The sequence below is a fragment of the Melospiza melodia genome, chromosome 11 (genome assembly GCF_035770615.1).
Source record: "Melospiza melodia melodia isolate bMelMel2 chromosome 11, bMelMel2.pri, whole genome shotgun sequence".
In the NCBI taxonomy this organism is placed as follows: Eukaryota; Metazoa; Chordata; class Aves; order Passeriformes; family Passerellidae; genus Melospiza; species Melospiza melodia.
In genome coordinates, this window is record NC_086204.1 from 25,638,063 (window position 1) to 25,658,012 (window position 19,950).

At 38.8% G+C, this 19,950-nt stretch overlaps 2 protein-coding genes across 2 annotated transcripts in view; both read right to left on the reverse strand.

The window, feature by feature from the left end:
- Window positions 1-261, reverse strand: part of TTC39A (tetratricopeptide repeat domain 39A) — a 43,912-nt gene extending 43,651 nt beyond the window's left edge. Inside the window, exon 1 of the mRNA XM_063166094.1 lies at window positions 195-261. Within this exon, the coding sequence (XP_063022164.1) occupies window positions 195-229 (35 nt within the window). The 5' untranslated portion in view covers window positions 230-261. The remainder of the gene's footprint in view (window positions 1-194) is intronic.
- Window positions 262-3,700: 3,439 nt separating this feature from the next.
- The window catches only part of EPS15 (epidermal growth factor receptor pathway substrate 15), a 47,703-nt gene continuing 31,453 nt past the window's right edge, over window positions 3,701-19,950 (reverse strand). Inside the window, 11 exon segments of the mRNA XM_063166101.1 lie at window positions 3,701-5,610; window positions 7,471-7,649; window positions 10,326-10,488; window positions 10,988-11,064; window positions 12,261-12,330; window positions 13,944-14,080; window positions 14,929-14,964; window positions 16,235-16,325; window positions 16,661-16,735; window positions 17,296-17,493; window positions 19,351-19,548. Of these exon segments, the coding sequence (XP_063022171.1) occupies window positions 5,464-5,610; window positions 7,471-7,649; window positions 10,326-10,488; window positions 10,988-11,064; window positions 12,261-12,330; window positions 13,944-14,080; window positions 14,929-14,964; window positions 16,235-16,325; window positions 16,661-16,735; window positions 17,296-17,493; window positions 19,351-19,548 (1,371 nt within the window). The 3' untranslated portion in view covers window positions 3,701-5,463.

Genomic DNA, 19,950 nt, shown 5'->3' on the forward strand with positions numbered 1-19,950 from the left:
AGGGGCCCGACCTGCCCTCAGGGGCCGCAGCGCCCAGAACCCCACCGCCCTCACACCCCTCACACCGTCCCGCGGCCGGACCCTCCGCTCCGGCCGCTCCTCCCGCCCGGGCCGGAGCATCCCCAGAGCCCGGTGAGGCGGCGCTGCCCCCGGCGACCCCCGGCCCGGCCCCCCGGCCCGCCCCAGCCTCGTACCGAGCACCGGCGCTGCCGGCCGGCTGGGCGTCCATGGAGGCGTCGCGACGGGCAGCGGCTGAGGGCAAGGCGGGCGGGCGGCGGGCTCGGCTGGCGCTGCTGCTGCTACTGCTGCTCCCCGGCGGCCGCCGCAGCCCGCTCGCATGGTGTGCGTGGAGCGGCGGCAGCCGGAGCCTCGGCGCATGTTCGGGCAGGGCCGGGCCGGGCCGGGCCGGGCGGAGGGGCCGCCCCCGCAGGTGAGCGGCTGCGGCAGCGCCCGCCCTCCGCCGGCGGCGGGGATGGGATGGGGTGGGGTGGTAATGGGGATGGGAGGGCACCGGGGGAATGCGGTGCTGCCCCGGGGTTACGGTCCCACCGCAGCGCTCGGGCGGGACCCGGGCGTGTCGCTCTGCACCGGGAACGGCCCAGAGGAACGCGGGCGTCGCTTGCGTGTGCTGGAATTGGGAGTCGTTAATTCCTCTCGAGAAAAAGCATGAGGAAAACATAATTCATATTTCGCCAGGTTTTCAATTAGCTGCGCTCTGCAGCTGCTGCCAAGGCAGGGTTTGCCAGGGTGCAGCTGTCTACCCCCAGCGAGTTGTAGCACAGGAGTAACACCCCACAGGGCTCAGACATCAGAGGGACCAAGTTATGACCAAATCACATAAATAATTAGACTTAACTAATTAAATTCTTTCATTTGTTCATTAACATAAAATTAATAAACAAAATAAATATTTACAATTTTAACTTGCCTCTTCCCTTAAAGAAAACCAAACCCACTGAAATTGCAAATAGAATATGCAATACTGAAAAAATTTGCATTATTTTGGCCTTTATTTATGTTATAGTCGTATCAATCACGCAGCTTCAGGGTTACGGAGATAACAGTTCAGAAGAGATTAACAAAAGAAAGGAGCCTGTGCAAGGAAATGAACAAGGCAAAGGAAGGCAAAGGTATACGCGGCCAGAGGGAGTGGCAGGACAAACAGAAGGACTGGGTTGACATAAAGAAACAATGGGCACATTAACGGGAACAGTGGGTGTATAAGGTTAAAAAAAGAAGGAATTTATTAGCTGCACACCGACAATGTGGCTCGTGACGCGAGGAACAAGGGGTGGGTGGCAGGACGGGCTCACGCTCCAGCGCTCGGGGTGCAGCTGCTCCCAGGGCCGAGGCAGACATCCAGTGACTGAAGGATGATTCCCTCTGCTGACACCAGCCAACAAGTCATGATTGTCTCCACTAAATCAAACGTTTTAGCTCAGTGAGGGATAGCAAAAAGAGTTGTGACAAGCACCTTCCCTTGCTTTCTTTGCCAGAAGAGCTGCTTTGGTACAAATGCAAGCCCACGTTTTCCAGAATAAAACACCTGTTTACATACATTTTCTGGATTGTGAGGCTCATACATTCCAGCTCGCAGCATTCACCATGAAGCCAGACCTCCTGTGCCGTTCTGCACTTCAATCAGTAGCCAGTCACAGCTAACTTAAACAACATTTTTATTAATAAAATCACCAAAATATACTCTAAATTGCTTTTTACAACTTTTAGAATTAGATGTTGTATTAGTAGTATTAATAGTATTGTATGTTTTGTTAATTGATAGTATCGTATATTTGAGAACAGCTCTGCTTTTAATATCTGACAGTAAAATAAAATAAATATTTTAAGTTAAATGGATAGCATATTAAAGAAAATTAGAGCATTTAAATATATGAGTTTAACATTCAACAAGTACTTTACCTTTTTCAGGATTCAGGGTCAGTGATTTGAGCTTCAACTGAATTATTTATTCAGTAAAAATTATTGCTGAATGTGGGCCCAGAATGAGATTCACACTCCAAAATCCTCAGAACTGTCTGGAACTCAAGGACTCTAATTTTAAAAATAAGGAGGTCAGCAGAGCTTCAGTAAGTATTAAAAAAAATCTACAAGGATTTTACCTAAAAACCCACCAAGTCTTTTAAAATTACTTTTTTCTTTTTAAGTGACCACACCTGTTCATGTAGCATCTCAGGAGAGACTGCATTCTATGGAAAACCATCCTAAAGATCTTCTGGCTTTGAATACAAACATTTCAGTGCTAGTCTCAAGAGAATAAACAGTAATTCTGGCCACACAGGAAAATCAGTCTGTGTGGATCAGAGAGAGCTGGCACATGCAAACCTGAGAGAGCTGGCAACTTGCAGTGTTACAGGATCTCTTGCCAGGACAGACCTCTGAAGTCAAAAGCAAGAATTTCTCCCTGTATTACCAGCAAAATAAACCCTCAAACATCTTGTATAAAACAGCACTTCTGTTAAATACTTTATTTATTTCCAGTTATTTGTATAGTCCTGTATAGGACTGCAACTGGCTGCTTACACCAACAGAGAAAACACCTCATAACTTTGCTCCTATCTACAGGATACAAAAGTGAAATGGGACAAAATTCCTTTTACTCTGCTCAAGGTTGTGTTTCCAGATTAGAGCAGTTATGTAACAACTGTGAGACCTGTTATCACTTACAGAACAGGAAATGGCTTCACATTAAGTGGTTTGTCCATACTCACTTATTAAATCAGCAAGAGATAACTAGAAACAACATCCTGACCTCCTGAACACACATCCAAACAATGCAGCATTTTCCCCCCTCTATCACCTGCTCTAAAAGCTAATGCTCTTTGTTTTCAGTTAAAATCTAAAGTCCAGGCAGCTCCAGATGTCTCCATTTTGGCACCCCAGGAATTCTGAAGTATTCTGAGCAAGGAATGGGAATGCAGCTCTGTTATTTATGCGTGTTTTGCTACTCCTCGTTTCTTTAAAGAGCTTGTGGATAAAAATGACTTCTGTTTCAGGATATTACTGACTGATGGTTTGTCAGCTGAGCAATTACAAGTTCCTTCCCACCTTTTCTGGGATAACATTATGCTGTCTTCCCTCCTTTCCTCTTTACTTCTGTGCCTTTTCTAATTTAAGCCTCGGAGGTCCCTGCAAACACAATTCTGCAGAGAATTCAAGAGTTCAGTAACAATTAAATTCAAGAGTATTTAATGACATGATATAGAATTCCATAAGAAGAAAACAGGACTTTGGTTGCCAATATTTTGAACATATGTGTTACTTTCCCAACCTTACCCTCTGTTATCTAAATCTGGTTTAATCTAAATTACCATTCTGTCAGTATTGCAAACACAAAACCATGAGTTTGCACATCCCTGCACACAATGACTTAAAAGATTCCGGCTAAAGCGCAATTAAAACACTCCAATACTAAAGTCATAAATTTAGTAAATATTCAAATTCTGAAACAGCCAATTAAAACTTAGGTAAGTAAATGAAAGTGTTGAGAAGTTACTGGGGAAATAACACAAGACAACACAATTCTGCCACTGGATCCTGTCCCTGTGAAGGTGACCCATGGCAGGTGTGAAAGGTGGCAAAGGCCACACACACCAGGCTGCAGTCAGGACACCTCACACTGCACTACATTCACACAATGCTTCACATCTCACAGCACCCTCTTGGAAAAACAGGCAAACAGTTCACATTTATGTACTTAAACTTTATTTCTTCATAATTACAGGCTATTGTTAGAATTTTTAAACAAAAGGGAAGTCTATAAATAGAGGCTAATCCCACCTGAACAAGTTGTTTAAAAAAAAAAAAACAAAACAAACAGTTAAAACTTCATAAAGTAATGCCATTTAGCTCACAGCAGTGGTTTGTTGGTAGTCTGAGTAAAAGTCCTATAGTCAGAGTCAGTAACATGAAATGTAACATCAAATGACTCAAAACTTTAAATCCCATAAAGGAAAGCAGGAATATATATATAATATATACATATAATATTGTGTTGGTCCACTGAGTATACATTTTTAACAAAAGATAAGAAACTATGTAATCCAGTTAAGCATATGATTTGCAAGATTAGTGTACACTCATTACAAAGATGTATAAGATAAGTTATAACTATTTAATACTTGCAAAATTTTAAGTTACTTTTTTTTGAGCAGGTGTTCAAATGCTCATCTCCCAGTGCAAAAGAAAAAACCATCCCAGTCAGGTTACTCATTTTTTCTTAAAAAATTGAAAACCCTCAAACTCGTGCAACAGCAGCATTGACAGGTAATGGGAAGAGCTTAAATATACTGAAGTGTGGCTGAGTTCTCCCCCTTTGCCCCAGTGCTTTGTGTTGAAACACTTCAATTCCCTCAAAAGAAATACCACAGGGTAAAAGTGCAAGAAAAAAACCCCTTCTAGATGTTTATGCTGCTGCCATCCATTTTTCTTACATAGGGCACAAGATTCTTGTTTTTTGGAATTATTTTAATGAAACTGATTTTCCAAATAGAATTAATTCAAAATGAGCAATAAGTTATTTTCATTAAGTTATTTTCATTAACATTCTATCAATCCTACTCTGACTCAGTGACCATTCAGAAATCATTCAGTTTAAGGTGCAACTATCAGTTGGCATTCAATAAATTACATATACAGAAAACAACTGTGGTTAAAAAAAATAGAAATCAGACTACCTGTTTTTTCTTTCTATTTTCAATCCTATGTCAAATGGAACTCATTAAGTTGCCAGTTCAGCTGCATATTTCACAGGCAAATGTGGCTCAAATAGCAGTGGGGTCTCACAATTTGACAGTCACCTTAGCCAACAGCAAATGCACATGAATTTTCAGTTTAATTTGCTTTATAAAACAAAATAACAGGTCTGTCTTAAAACCTGTGATCATGCAGGAAAAGCAATAGAAGTTTCAGAAAGATACTCTTTCTGATGGAGACTTCATGAAGATTATGTTAAACCCAACATAAAATCTTCAATGAGGAGAAAAAGAATCTATATGCATACACATAAAATAAAGCACTCTCCAACTCTGGCATTACTAAAACCCCTTCAGAAGAAGAAAAGGTTTCCAGTGACTAACTGCTTGATGGGAGACAGTCAGCCATGACAGAATAATTGCTGTGTTCACTTTATGCTCAATTACCAACTGCTGATAGATTACAGTCAAACCCCAATCTCTCTAACTGCATTTTAAACTGATTTGCTTTCAGCTGGGAAAAGTACTTTGCTCTCCTGAAAACTTGAGAGAAACTGAATGCTAAACTTAACAATTATTCAAACAATAACCAAAAGGATTAAATTTAGCAGAAACATTCACATCACTTTCAGAAATTTAAAACCTTTCATAGTTTCTTGTATATATGCATTTTCTGATTAACATTTAAATAGGTTAGGTACTCAGGAAAAGGGACAAAACAGTTTACATCAGATAAATCTTATTCTAGACTTCATGCTTCTGATATTTCAGATTTACTGAGTGCAATAGCCAGTTCCAAGTCTTCTTGCTCTTGCTGTTTTAGTCTTGCCAATCTTTCTTTTTCTTCTCTCTCACTTTCTCTCTTAGCCCATTCAATCATGTCTTCCTCAGTAGAATACTGCAAGTTTAAAAGACAAAATAATACAGATTAATAATACAGTGAAAATTATTACTGTCCAAACAGTCAGTTTAAGGGAAAATTAGTTTCTCAATAATTGTACATATTCTAGTCTTCAAATATTACTTGTTTTGTAGTTGTAATACACTATATTGGATTAGTCTAAGGTTTAACAATTAAGAAGTGCACTGAAGCCATCAAAAGGATGTATTTTAATGAAATATGCCATGTTTCAAATTTCAGTATTAAGTTTCTAAAACATTACTGAGCAGAAAGTGCTATAATTTAAATACAATTTTATTTGGTTAAATACCAGTCCATACAAGAAAACCTTTGAATAAATCAGGAGAACATTTTGCAAAGCACACTCCTATTCACACTGTAGGCTGTCCTGATTTATTCTGCTTTCATTAGGGATTACTTTTTCAGTGAAAATGACTGCAAAAATTTAGCTGTAGACTGACTGTTTCTGAATGTGCAGATGACAAATATTGCTGCCAAGAAGCAGCAAAATGATAAGGGTAACTGTGGAGTTAGAAAGCTGGTAGTAATACAGAGAAAGGTCAGCATGATATTAGAGGGGAAAAAAGAACAGATTATTTCCATGGATATTGATGAGAACTGATTGTGAACTAAACACCTCTGGCACAATGGTTATAAATCAGAGAGAGCTAAGGCTCTCTCTGATAAATAAAGCCCAAAAGATTATGCTAAAGTTTCTTCCTAGCAAACATGCAGAAAAATGAAGAGGTAGGTGAAGCCTCTGTCCTCACAGATGTCCCAGCATTAACTGAAAGGGTTAGAGGTTAGAGACTCCAGATCTCTGCCCTGAGCTGCTTCTTGGGGAAATAAAAGCAGAAATACCTCAGTTTTCTCCATGGTGCACTCAGTATTTTCAGTAACTGCAGCTGGAAAATAACACTATTTCCTTCACAAAGACAATGAACATTTTTGCCACTCCTCTCAAGGTGGCTTCTCAGTCTCCCTAACTGCTGCCACGGATGGATAACCACATTTCAGAAGTTACCATGCTCCAAGACACACCAACCAGTGCAAGTCTACTTTGAGAGCCTGACAATCCTTAGTTTACTTCAATCAAGCATGTAGCTTATTAGGCCTGAACAGAGAGAGCAGTATGGTCAAGATACTGTAAATGCAAATTGCATTTAACAGGATTGAAAGTGAGATGATGCCTTTCAAAACTTCTACTTGCAAAAGCTCAAAAGAAAAAAAAATAATATATAGGCATGCACAAACCTTTAGATTTGCTTCTACTGCTTGGACACCACGACTTCTATGAAATGAATTCTGGTTATAAAGAGACACTTACTATTTTACTTCATTGTGCATAAGTCTGGAATTTACTAACCATTCAAAACTCATCAAATTATATTTCATTAACATACACTGTTATGAGGCTGTTTATCAGTATTTCAGTACATTAAAATTACGACCAAACAGTTCAGGGGCAGTTAAATTAAAATCACATTTTGGTTTATTTTTAATTGGGTAGTTAACAGTGTGCTTGTTATAGATTTGTAATTTAAATCTGCTGCACACATTGATAAAATGGATAATCCCTAGAACATAGATATTTTTGAAGTCCTCTCCTCTAAAATCTAGAAGGTATGAAAAAAGGCATAAAACCAATGCGATTTAAACATTAACTACAACATTTTGCAGCATTTTGTTTTAGGACAGCCTCAGCTGTAAACTAAATGTAAACACTGTTTTAACTGGAAGCAATATCCCTTGTGTACATGGGATATGTTTTAATAATTTAAATTAGACTGAAGACTTCAGTGTGAACATTTCAAAGCTGCTGTTATACTGAAACAAATGTAAAAAGTGTTTACTCACAGTACTGAAGTTTGCAAAATTGTTGGGGTCAGCCTCTTTACTGATGCTGGTGGGAGCAAATGGATCACAGAATAGATCTGCTTCTCGTTCTTTGGGAATGTCTGGGGTGGGGAAAGGCTGAAATGGGTCGCTCGACTTAAAGGAATCTGAAGAGTCTATTTGATTGATAGGTCTTTTCCCTTAGATTAAAATGAATTTAAAATGAATTTCAGATAGCAGGTAATAACATGCCACAACTAGTAAAAAAAACCCCATTCAAAAGCTACTTAGAATGCAACCTCTTCCCACAAACTAGTGGAGCTGTAGTTTCAGGGGAAGGGTTCCAATTTAAAAAATGAGGGTACAGCCCACACTTTCTGAAAGGGTAATCAGGTAAAAAGGAACACATGTATGTTAATGAGTCAGGAACAGTTATATATAATTAACTGTTTTGGAAAGAGAATTTCTAACAGTTTTGAGCACCTATTCTATCAGCACAGTATTGTTTTCTGATTATCAGCTGTTCTTTGATCATTCCAGCAAGGCTCTTTTATAATTTCTTTGGATCAAGTTAGCACAATTTTATTCAGAGAGCAGAAATACATTACATTTATAAGTTTTCAAAAAGTTTTCTCCCTATGCTAAGACCAGGAATTTCTGCAGTTTAAAACAAGGAGTATGATAACAAGTAATCACAGGCTGAGCTGCTTTGTTAATTCTTGCCTAAGAAGTTGAAAATAAACAGAATCAGGGACAAACCCCCACTTATTCTGTTGGGGTTTTTTCAGCTTTACCCCAGTCAACTTTCAACAGCATTGAGGACATTAACCCAATGACTTCCAAGAAGAGCTGAGCTGAATTTCACCCCACCACTCCCTCTGTAGGTTACTGTTTACACAAGAGGTTTCAGTGCAGTTTCCTGAATTCTGCTACCAGGGGTTCCACACTTGCAGTGGCTGTATTTTAGAACTTGCTTCTGCTTCCATTTCAGATTAAAACTACAGAATTGAACAAAGGTGCTTATTATTTCACATAAAATTTTTGAAAACTAACCTAAAATTACTTCATAAGATGAAAAGAGATTCTCATCTGGCAATGATTTAGAGATTTGGAGAACATCCCCTGGGAAACATATGATTTACTTAGACACTTCCCAGCTAACCCTGCTATCTCTCTCACTGATGATGTTCTATCCATGTATCACTCTGCTGCCCCATCCCTGGAAGTGTTCAAGGCCAGCCTGGATGGGACTTTGAGCCACCTGCTCTGGAGAAAGGTGTCCCTGCCTGTGGCAGGGGCTTGGAACTGAATGATCTTTAAGGTCCCCTATAGCCCAAACCATTCTATGATTTTACAGTTCTGTTATTCACAAATAATGCCTGCCTATTTCTTGAAAAATGGAGGAGAAGCATCTCCAAATGACAACCAGGGAGTTTTATTTCTGCCTGGGAAGGGTTAATAGCTGTAAGAATACAAAATACACAATCACCAAATCTTCCCCGAAATCAAAAAAATGGGAATGTTTATCAGTATCTAGAGAAGCAAGAGAATTCAGAGGCAATAGCCCTTCTACACTTTTTCCAGTAGAGAGAAGAACTACAAGAAAGATTTTGGGGTATTTCTTTGGAAAAGCATTCCACTGTTTCAAATCAAACCCAGGAAGTAATTAGAAATAATTACATTTAAGTAAACAGATTTTATTTCCATTAGGAAAATAATTAATTGGGAATGGTTATCAAAATAATCACATTTTTAGTGTGCATATCAAAACCACCTATTTTTTTCCCAATTATCTGCTGCTGAGGAAGCTGCTGCTCCACCCCTAGAAGCTTGCCTTCCAAAAGTGCACCATGTCACAGCCACTCCCATAGAATCAAGTCAGAAACCCTTTTTATGTTTAAATAAGGACCAACATCAAACATTCAAATTATCACCACTTGCCATGTCAGCTGTTTTAATATTATTTACAATGGAAATTGCAAGGTATTAGCATGAACCAGATCTCACACCAACATTAAAAATCAAACAGCTGAGTTTAAACTTCAGTATGAGCACTCCTGTATCTACTGCGCTCCCCTTCTTTTGAGGAAAAGATGAATACACATTTAACTTTCATGCCAGTTTCTCAAAACACCTTAAAACTCATCCCCTTAGTGTAATAGTGAAACAAATGATGCAGTAGAATTTTTAAAGACAATGAAACAGAGGACAGAAATTTTTAAAAGAATACTAGAAATATATTCTACTATGTTTGCAAAACCAAATTGAGAGCGAGGAGCCTGTTGTAATATGGCCTTGCTGCAAGCACAAGAAGGTGCTGTTATGCATGATAATCATGACCTTTTCTGGAAAGCAGGGTGGTTTGTGCCATGGAACATCCCAGAAACTCCTCTATCACTGAGGAGAAAACAGCCCAGGGAACTTGGCTTTATTACTGTTACTGCTACAGACCTCTGGCAAGGCCACCTAGAAAAAGTTAACCTGAAAATCTAAGCCAGTTCTTTAACCCTATTTAATTCATTTTCCATTAAACCCATCTGTGTTTCCAGTGTATAAAGCACACCAAATTCTCACTTTAAGCATAATTTAATTCAAGATTCACAGTGTAGCACATTAGCAACCATTTCACTCGCAGCTATGCTGTGTTCTTGCGCACACTTGTAACAAGTCTTTTTTCCTGTTTTCTAAATCCTTTGTGTCTTCAAACTCCAATCCCAAACACCATGCAAAACTTTGAGGAAACAATCATGAATGGACTTGTTTCACATCTTGCTCGTTTATTTTAAATTGAGACCCTTTACCCTCCCCTCATGATTCCTGTCCCTCTGCCAACGTGAAGCAGCTGATTGTGAGCACATCTCAGTGTCAGCTCTTACCAGGTGGTGGAGGACAGGGTCTGGTGGGAGTTCCTGTCTTAGGGGGCAGTGCAGGAGGAACATCCTCATTTTTAGCTGGTGCTTCCTCAAACAAGTTTTTAGTTATGGTGACACTGCTGACAGAGCCTGATGTGGAAGAGCTAAAGGGATCCTCATTGTTGGCCTTCAAAAAACAAAACAGCAACACACACATTTTCAGTGCAGTGCTACCAGACATTCTCTTCAATATTACAGTATTAAATCAGAACTAAAAGTCTGGACTAAGGCTAAAGAAAATACTTTTGTTTGTTTTTACAGATATCCACATACTCCAGAAGATTGAACAGAAAGAAAAATCAGGAATGGTTACTGTGTATAACACTATAAAGTTGAAAGCAGTTAAACATGCAAAAGTAATACTTTTGCTGCTAAAATCAGCACATTCACAAATAAATAAATAAATTATAGCATCACTGGAAATAGAGAGAAAATACTTATCAAGCCAAAAAGATTACATTGCATTCTTCACAGAATTTCAGGACAATTTGCTATCAAGACCTCTTTCAAGCAAATCAGCCATTATAAATGTTTAGTAGTGGCAAAACTGTAATGAAACTGAGTAAGCTTTGCCTTGTCACTGCAGTTTCATGCATTTTCTGTGAGCAGCAGCAGCTCCACATTACCTTGGACAGTGTGCTGAAGTCAGCAAAGCCACCTTCAAAGGATTCACTTCCAAACAGGGAGGCAAAGGGGTCTGTAGCTAAATACACAAATCAAGCCAAGAATAAGATTAAAACTTAAATATAAAAGACCGAAAAGAAAAATTCCCACTACTATTACTACTAAATAGCAACTACTACATATTTTGCAACTTAAAGTAATTCAAGTGAGGTATTTTATGTGGTGAGTGCTTCAATTTATTAAGTAATTTTTTCAAAAACTCTAAGTGTCAACTTCCAATTAGGAACAATAAATGTCCTGAACAAGAAATAATTCAAAAGAAATACTGGTAAGTTTTCCTACATAAAAAAATATTAAATTCCACTGAAAGTATCAAATAAGCATACTACTGGAAATGTTCTACTGAGATACATGTATGTATACACACAGAGGTGTTTTTTGTGTGTATACACCCATACGTATACAGACATATATATATAAAAATTTATGTGTGTATATATATACAAATATGAAACAGAGCTCTTTTCTGACTGCAGACCCCCTTGTGGAATCAAGTACCTGAACCTCATATCATCCCAGTCTAATTCAACAGTACTTTTTCATTCTCATGTGCCTAAAATATGTGAAGCTGCTACTGTATAGTAGAGCAGGAAGTGCCATACTCACTTCTGCATCTCTAAAAAACACCATTTTTGCCCTAGAACTAAAATGAACAGGTTTACAATACAAAATCACACATAGACTCCTGTTTTGAATTATCACTTGTCAGTGCAGTTTAGGAAAATAGGAGTTAAGAATCTTCCCTAAAACATCTTTAGCCCTCAGATGAGAGAGGGTCACAGAAGGAGCAAACTTGAGCAGTAAAAAATTTCAATGGAGGAGTTACTGTATTCCACATCTACTCTTGTGGTGCAGAACTATCCTGATGTCACTTACACAGTAACATGAAATCCCTGAAAACAACCCTAATGGGAAGCAGTACAGACCATGCAAACAGCCCAAACACTTAGATCAGGAACTGCCCCAGTTTTAGTAAAGCAGAGGAACAGTTTTTGTGGAATCAGTGTTCAGTGACACACACCACAGATAGAGTCAATTTTGAGTTATAAACATCCCCCCTGAAAACAGGCACCTTATGTCACACTTTTTGGGAAAATTCAGAACACATGAGAAATCCCTATAATGCTCTGTTGCAAATTCAGTTAAAAGACTAGAAACAAAAGCAAGCAAAAGCACAAATAAAACCCAAGCTTGATATGTACAATCTACTTTTACCTAGATCATTTGATGTAGTGACAGTGGTTCCACCAGGAGCAAAAGGGTCATTCTTCTTTGATATCTCTGTCTAAAATAAAAAATTCCTTTGGAGGGAAATTTGTTTTCAGCTTAAAAGATTCTTCAATCTAAGAATACAGTCACCATTTATTTTAGTTTAGAAGTTGTAGGATAACACATTCTGAAAATAGCTTTTATCAGCACCAGTAAACAAGCCTATTAACAGAAACTCTTCCTCTCTGTTTTGATTAATACTTTGAAAGGATAGAAACAAGGTACAATATGTGCAACATACTTGGTAACAGCTAATGCAACAGTCAACGACAATATCTACTGCTCATTTTGGTCTCAGATTTCCACTACCAGAGCCATCTTCAAGGAGATCTAAGATTTCAGCACTCCAGAGAGGTGTGGTAAAGCATTTAGGATGAATGCATAACTTCAGTTCTGAAGTACAGATCTCAAGAATCCACTGCTAATCCCATACCACAGCTCTGACCTCCCTGGTTTTTCATTCCTTAGGACTGTAATAAGACCAAGAGCTGATTAGAACATCAAGACTTTGAAAAGGATAGTGTGCTGAGTACTACAAACTGTAGAAATCTATTTTTTTTGAAGGCTGTGGTTGTGTAACAGGACCTTGAGATCTGCACAATGTGCACACCATGGGCAAGGGCAGCACCACCACTGCCAGGTGCATTGATTTCTCACTCTTGGCTGCTGTGGGTCTATCCCAGGCACACTCTACAGCCACTTAACTTGCTTCTTAATCCACATGTATCTGAGCTTTATATATGTCTATGCATGTTTTATGTTTTACACAAAGCTGCAAGTGAGGCGTGAACAGAAACAGCACTGAAAGGAAAGGAGATGGCAAAAGAATGGAGACAAAGCTAATGCATGAAGAATTTCAGCTGCTTAAATTGTTTGTCTATCAGCTTTAAATATTACATATCCAACAAGTTCTAGTCTATACCAGAGAGAGTTTTATGTCCAACTCTACCTTATTAAAGGCTCAAGAGTATTCAGTCACTGCTCATTTATAATGTGAGCTAAAAGCTAGACTGAAGGACTTCTGAAAGAGGTACATTCAGTAGGCATTTCCACATTACAAGGGACTTTTGGTGATTCTTATTTAAAAAAACCAAATCACACCAAAACCTAAACATACACTTACAGAAAAATCTGACTTTTCTGAGGGGAAACCCCATATACCACATCAGATTTCAGATAAAATACAGCACATAGTTCTTGATCTTATAGCATGTGGAGGCAAAAATCAAGTGTCTGAGCATAACCTGGTGAGGTTGATCCTGACTTTCTTTCCATTTATTATGTTCCACCAACTAATAGAGTTGTTGGAGAGCTATAAAGCTTAACTGAGCTTAAGTCATTGTTAAATAATGACAGAGCTTAAGTCATTACTGTCAAATGCTCTTAGCTGTGGAGCAATGAAGATCCACAATTAAATATTTTAAAAATGTTTTTCTTTTTACTTCTATTGCATCTGTGACTACTTCTGGAAAACAGGACACAAAAAGACAAGACAGAGCCAGGGGATCAGAGGTAACCTTTATATGATTTCTGAATATCAATTTTTCACAGCATGTCTAAATGTACAAAACAGGTAATTTTGTCCAAATCACAGAGAGAAAGCAGTAAAAGGTGTGACACCAGACTTACTGTGGTATTATTACTGTTGTCTGCAGAACTAAATGGATCAGTGCCAGCAGTCACAAAGGGGTCGGTGGAGGATTGTTTGAAGAAAGAGTCAGCTGCAAAAGGGTCTGAGCCTTTGAAGGGATCACCACCAAAGGGATCTGAAAAGTAAACATCTCCCTAATATTTCTGCTTGCTTTACTTAACTGTTATCTTAAAAACTAAACAATGTATCACCTTTTTTTCATACTGCTGCAAAGTGACACATTTAAGCCCGAGGACCTTTGAAGTAGGAAAATCGCCTGTGAATAATTTGTATTCTGTGATTCAAAACATCAGACAAGGCAATGTTTTCTGCCTATCATGGAAACAGCAGTTCCAGAATCATCTCAGCATATAGGTTCTTTAACCAAACCCCTAAAAATGAAGCATTTTACAAAACCTAATGCTTCTAAGAACTCTCCTGCCCTCCTCTCCTGCACTTCCCAAGCCCAATGGATGTTTCCTATTTGGCACTTGGTGCTCAACCCTATTTTACTATTGCTTTCCTACTGGTTATTTGGCTTTTTTGCCACCTGTAACTTCACTCAGGACCAAGCAAAAAATCCAATGACATTGCCTATACAGCTGATCTAAACAGAGACTTCCCACCTGTTCAATACTTGACTCTAAAGGAAGTTGGTATGTTAAGAGCCTTTAAAAGAGCACAATCCTACTACTTTGCAAATAAAACAGGCAGCAAGTGTTTGGGGCCTTCTGTTCACCACCTTCACACACTTAAATTCCAGCTAAGGAACGTCCAACGAGAGCAAAATTCACTGGCAAAGGACTTATCTTTTTAAGAGAGAAGCTTTTACACAAGTGGCCAGGTGCTAATGTCACATATATTCTATCATGACTTTTTGTGGCATTTCCACCTACTTCTTTTCTCTGAAAGTGGTGACAATTTTCTCCACTAGCAAGAACCATTTAGAAAAACAAACACATTATGAGTTATAAAGGTACTTACCAATTTTTCCAAAAGGGTCATCTTTGAAGGGATCACCTGTTCAAAAGAAAAGCAAATATTCATTAAAGAGCTTATTACCATCATGAAACACACAGAGAATCAGCCATCTCCAAGCTGCATTTCCGTTGGCTGTTGTCCACAAACCCCCACATTCTGCAGTATTACCACTGCAGTAATCCAGGCCAGCTACTGAGATGAGTCCCAGGTTGGTTTAATTGTCACACACACTGTGGATGGCAGCTCCTAAGTGCTCACTTCAGTACTGGATGCATGATCCCAGCTCATTTCTACTTTCTCATGTTCATCTGAGAGATACTCTCTCTCTTAGCTGTAGGTACCTACCCCTGAATATACTGAGTGCTCAAAGCCTAAAAGTTTGGTTCTTAACAGACAGACCTTTTCTCTTCTGAAAGGCCTTGTCATGTGCTGTAAGACTTCAATATAAACAAAAATCAAGCAGTATCTACACAGAAACATTCAAGCTGCTTTAAATTAGTTTAATTTATTCATAAAATATTTAATCTGCACTGACATTCTTTCAGAAGCCAAGTGATCTGAAACAAATTTAGTTTATTTTCCTTTCAAAGCAATACAAGCTAAATTGATCACACCATGTTGATCTGAAAGGGTGTAAAATCATATTAATGTGGCTGAAAACATCTGCTTCAGCAGTTAATTTAAAATAACTCCCCTTTCCCAACTGGTTCCATATAGGCAGATCATTCCTTCCATAAAAAATAAGAGCAGAGCAACATCATTCGTCAATGGCAAGTTCTTAAAATAAAGCCCAGCACTTCCACAAGATGAACAGATGGTGCAGCTCCACATTACCTTGTTCTGAGAGCCAAACTCCCCAGAAGTAGGCCAGAGCCATTCATTCTGAACCACCCACACCCTCCCCAGAGCAGAGCCCAGAGAACCCTCTGCTGCCCTCTTTGTGCACTGGGGCTGTCAGTCAGATCAGTGACACCACACACACCACAGGCCTGCCCACACCTCTACAGCCAAAATGCCACCAGGGCAGAGGCACGGAGGGGATGGGGAAGAGAAGTCCTCAGGAGGAGCAATGAGGGAAAGGAGACATTTTCAGAGCTCATGAGGAAGTCCAGCTGAAGGAAGGAGAAACACCCCAGAACTCTCATTTCTATCACTTCTATTTCTGTAATGCTATTGGCTTCAGGCTCCTGTCACCCACACATCCTCAGATTTATCCTATAAAGAGCAGTCTCAAGGTGAAGATGAGTCTGATGCATTCACACAAGATCTGTTTCTGCAAATCTGCACTTGGAGAGAAATATTTACTTACTGCCAACAAAAGGGTCAGACTGGAAGAACTCTAAGCTGGCTTCAGAAACTAGATCAGGCAAGGGATTAGACTCAGCATCAAATGGATCTTCCTGGGCAATGCAGACAGAGAGAAACATATTAAATTTTAAAGACTTGCAAGGATGGAAAACACTTATGTCACCTCCTGTTACCATTCAGTGGTTTCTTAAAGCTTAAGGCAGAGACAGCCAGAATTCTATATAATTCATCAATGGAGATCCAAAATATTGTTCAACAACCTGCCTGCTACACAAGATGAAATGTTTTCAAGACATCACACTAAATAAAACCAGTAGGAAGTGACAATTATTTCTCTATTGTTGTATGACCATCATGCAAGCCTGAAACAGTTTAACCAGGATTTTTTTAAGCTACTTTTTCCTTCCCCAAACCTGAATAAACTCACTTTTTTGGTAGCAGTTGCAGCTGGGGTCTCTTTCTCTTCTCCTACAGAGACTGCTGTTTCAGGACTATTCCTTATCTGTACAAGGGTAAAAGCAATTCACCATAAAGAAGTAAATGTAAGACTGCACAATAAAATTTGAAGTTTTAAATAAAATCACAGAATATACAAAAGCATATTTCAAGAGGTTCATACTCATTATAGCACATACTTTAGTGTTTCATAAACCCTGTAAAAGTTTTAAAAAAAATAAATCACGAATCTACTGAGACATAAGGAGGAACATTTAAAGCAAGACAGTTTTAGATTTTCTATACTTTTCCTTATTCTGCTCTCATTGCACCAAATGGAGACAGCTGCTCTCCTTTAATGTTAAGTCTGCTATTCAATTTATGATATTTTGCTTTGGAAATAAATACAGGAAAAAAAATGTTACTGCTACTTTGTAGGCAAACTAAAATTACCTCCTTTTCTGCTTATGAACTTTCAGAGATGTGGAAACACAGTATCTCAGAAAAACACTCTGAAATTTCAGTTGTGCAAATGTTTAAAAACATAATCAATCTTGGTACATTCTTAACTTATTCCAACTTCACAGCTGCAATGCATCATGATCAAGCAGGCAAAACACTACTCACTGGAGACACACAGTTTGTTTGTTCCTCTTCTGCTACACTTTCCCTCTCAGCATTCTCATTAAGGTTTGCAGTTTCACTGCTGCTGTTGCTAAGACTAGAATGATCCACAGTTCCATTAACAAGTGTACTATGGGGCTGAGAGTGCCAGCTAAATTGGTTATTTTCCAGTTCTTTCAGCTCAAGAAGCTTTGTCTGCACCTGTAAATAGAAATAAATGTATTAGCATCAGTATGGCAGCACATGGAGGACAGTAAATGTCATATTTCCTAAATATAAGGTGGGTGATATATGTCTGAAAATCTTATTTTCAAAAGCTAATATAATAAAAACCCATTCTGTCAATCAAAGGGTGAAATTTGAGAGATAAGCGAAAACTTATTTAGCAGAAGTGCAGACTGGTTGAAGGACACACCTTTTGCCAAGGAAGAAGAGACTGTGCCACTGGCAACACCAAGGCTTGTTGCTATTCAAACTCATCAGCAAAGTTGCAAAGGTTTCAGGGTTTTTTTGTTTGTTTAGTTTTGCTGGGGAGTTTTGGTTTCTTTTTTTTTTTTCTTATTTTTATTTTGGACTGGGGTTTGTGTGTGTGTGTGTGTGTGGTTTGGGTTTTTTTCCTAGATTATGTATTTGCAATTTCCTTAAACTCAAAATAAAAAAGGCTTTATCAGAACTCTCATCTTCCAAGAAGGAACATTATGATTTCATTATCATCTCCCACATGACTTCTGAAGTCTACAAAAGCCAAGTCTATCTTCCTAAGCAGACACTTACATTCATCTGTTATTATTTCAGCAATATGATTAATGCAGTGCCTTAGAGCAAACATTTACAACCAACCTGCCAGTTATGAAGGAATTACTGGATCTGGCAGGTTATGCAGAAGAATAAACCTAGTCCAGATATTTGGGTGCCTAAATCCCATTGAACCCTGCTAGGTCAGTGACCTAATAGAGTTATTGGGGTGTCAGCAAAGACACCACCAGGTGCCTTTCAAGTTAAGTGACCTCTCACCAGCCATTAGAAAATCTTGCCTAAAGCACCAAAGCACCTACTGTTCCTTATTTAGGAGTCAAGAGCAATAAAGTCAGAAGTACTGTTATAAAACCTAGTAAAATAATGTCTATAGTACAGTCAAGCATAACCACTTATATTATCAGTCTCAAATCTGTTCATGGCAAGCACTCCTTGCCATATAAAAACACTGTAGTGGTATAACCTTCTCTCCACCTGTGATGGAATGATGAAAAAATCCATTTGTTTACTTCTCAGCTTCTAAACTAAAAGCCATATTTCAAAATTATGGATGTTGTAAGACTCGTTAGCAAGTTACAGATGTGAATTGTGTGAAATGACCAACCCTGAGGTCAGCCATTTCTAGGGTTTCAAAGGGAGGCTTTGCCTTTTGTTTTCAACCTGGTACCAGTGTGAGTGGCTAATACATAATACAGCTGGCAACAGGGAAGGGGAACCACGAGGAAAGGGTGTGCAAGCTCAGGCATCACCAAAGTTGTAACAAATCCCTGATTACAGAGAGGAACTGAAAGTGCTCATGCAACAGCAGCCACTTCAAAGCACAGGGATCTCTCCCTCTCAGGGTCTCATCTCAACCCAATTTCTTCTTCTATCCACCTCACTTTCCCACCTCAAAAATGCACTAAGTAAATGCTATCAGTAATTTTATACTGACATCACATCAATTAAAGAATAGTGAGAGCATGCCTCAGACCATGGAGGACGAAAACTTCAATAACTACTGGACACAGAGAATTTAAGTCTGCATCATCCATTTTTCATTCACTACATTATGACAAATTATTTATGGACTATAATAAATTAATCCCTTTGATTAATAAAAGACCATGAAGTATTTTGAGTGACTAAAGTCAGCCTCTAAAAATCCTAACAACTACTAGCACAGAACACATGTGTAAGTAACTAAAGACAAGAGCAAACAGTGAAGAAAAAAGGAAACAACGCCTTCCCCTTAAGGCAAACCACACTAAAGGTTTCCAGCTCAAAATATTTTTGGGGGGTGGGTCTTTCACACTGCCTTACTGAATTGATTTCCTGTTGTGAATCCTGCAGATGTTGCTGAAGAGGTCCCAGCTGTGCTTTCCCAGACTCTATGCAATGCTCAAGCTCTGCAGTTTCTTGCTGCAGGCGACTCAGCTCCTCTTGGGCTTTGGTCAGTTCATCTTCATAGGCTGAAATCTTTGATTCCTGGCTTGTTATTTCAGCCTTCAGCATGGCAATCTAAAGCATGAACAGTATTTCAAGTCAAAAAAAAACAACCCCAAAACCCACAACCAAAAACCCACACATCCAAATACTATTATTTATGACCAGAAAAAGTTAAAAAATATCATAGCTATTGCAGAGGTTATAGATAATACCTGAATAAACAGTTAACTCTGTATTGGTCTCAATGAGAACAGAGTATTTTAGCTGTTCTTCTGACCAACACAGATACTTCTGCTTTAAACCTTATTTGTGTACAAGTAGATCTCAATATGTTTGTTGACACACTGACACTAAATTAGGAACACTGAAGCAAGTGATGTATTTCCTATGCTCTGTTGGTCACAAAACCTTGACACTCAGGCTATTTATTCATTAAAGCTTTTTTCCTGCCCCAACAACTGGAACTCTGCAAGG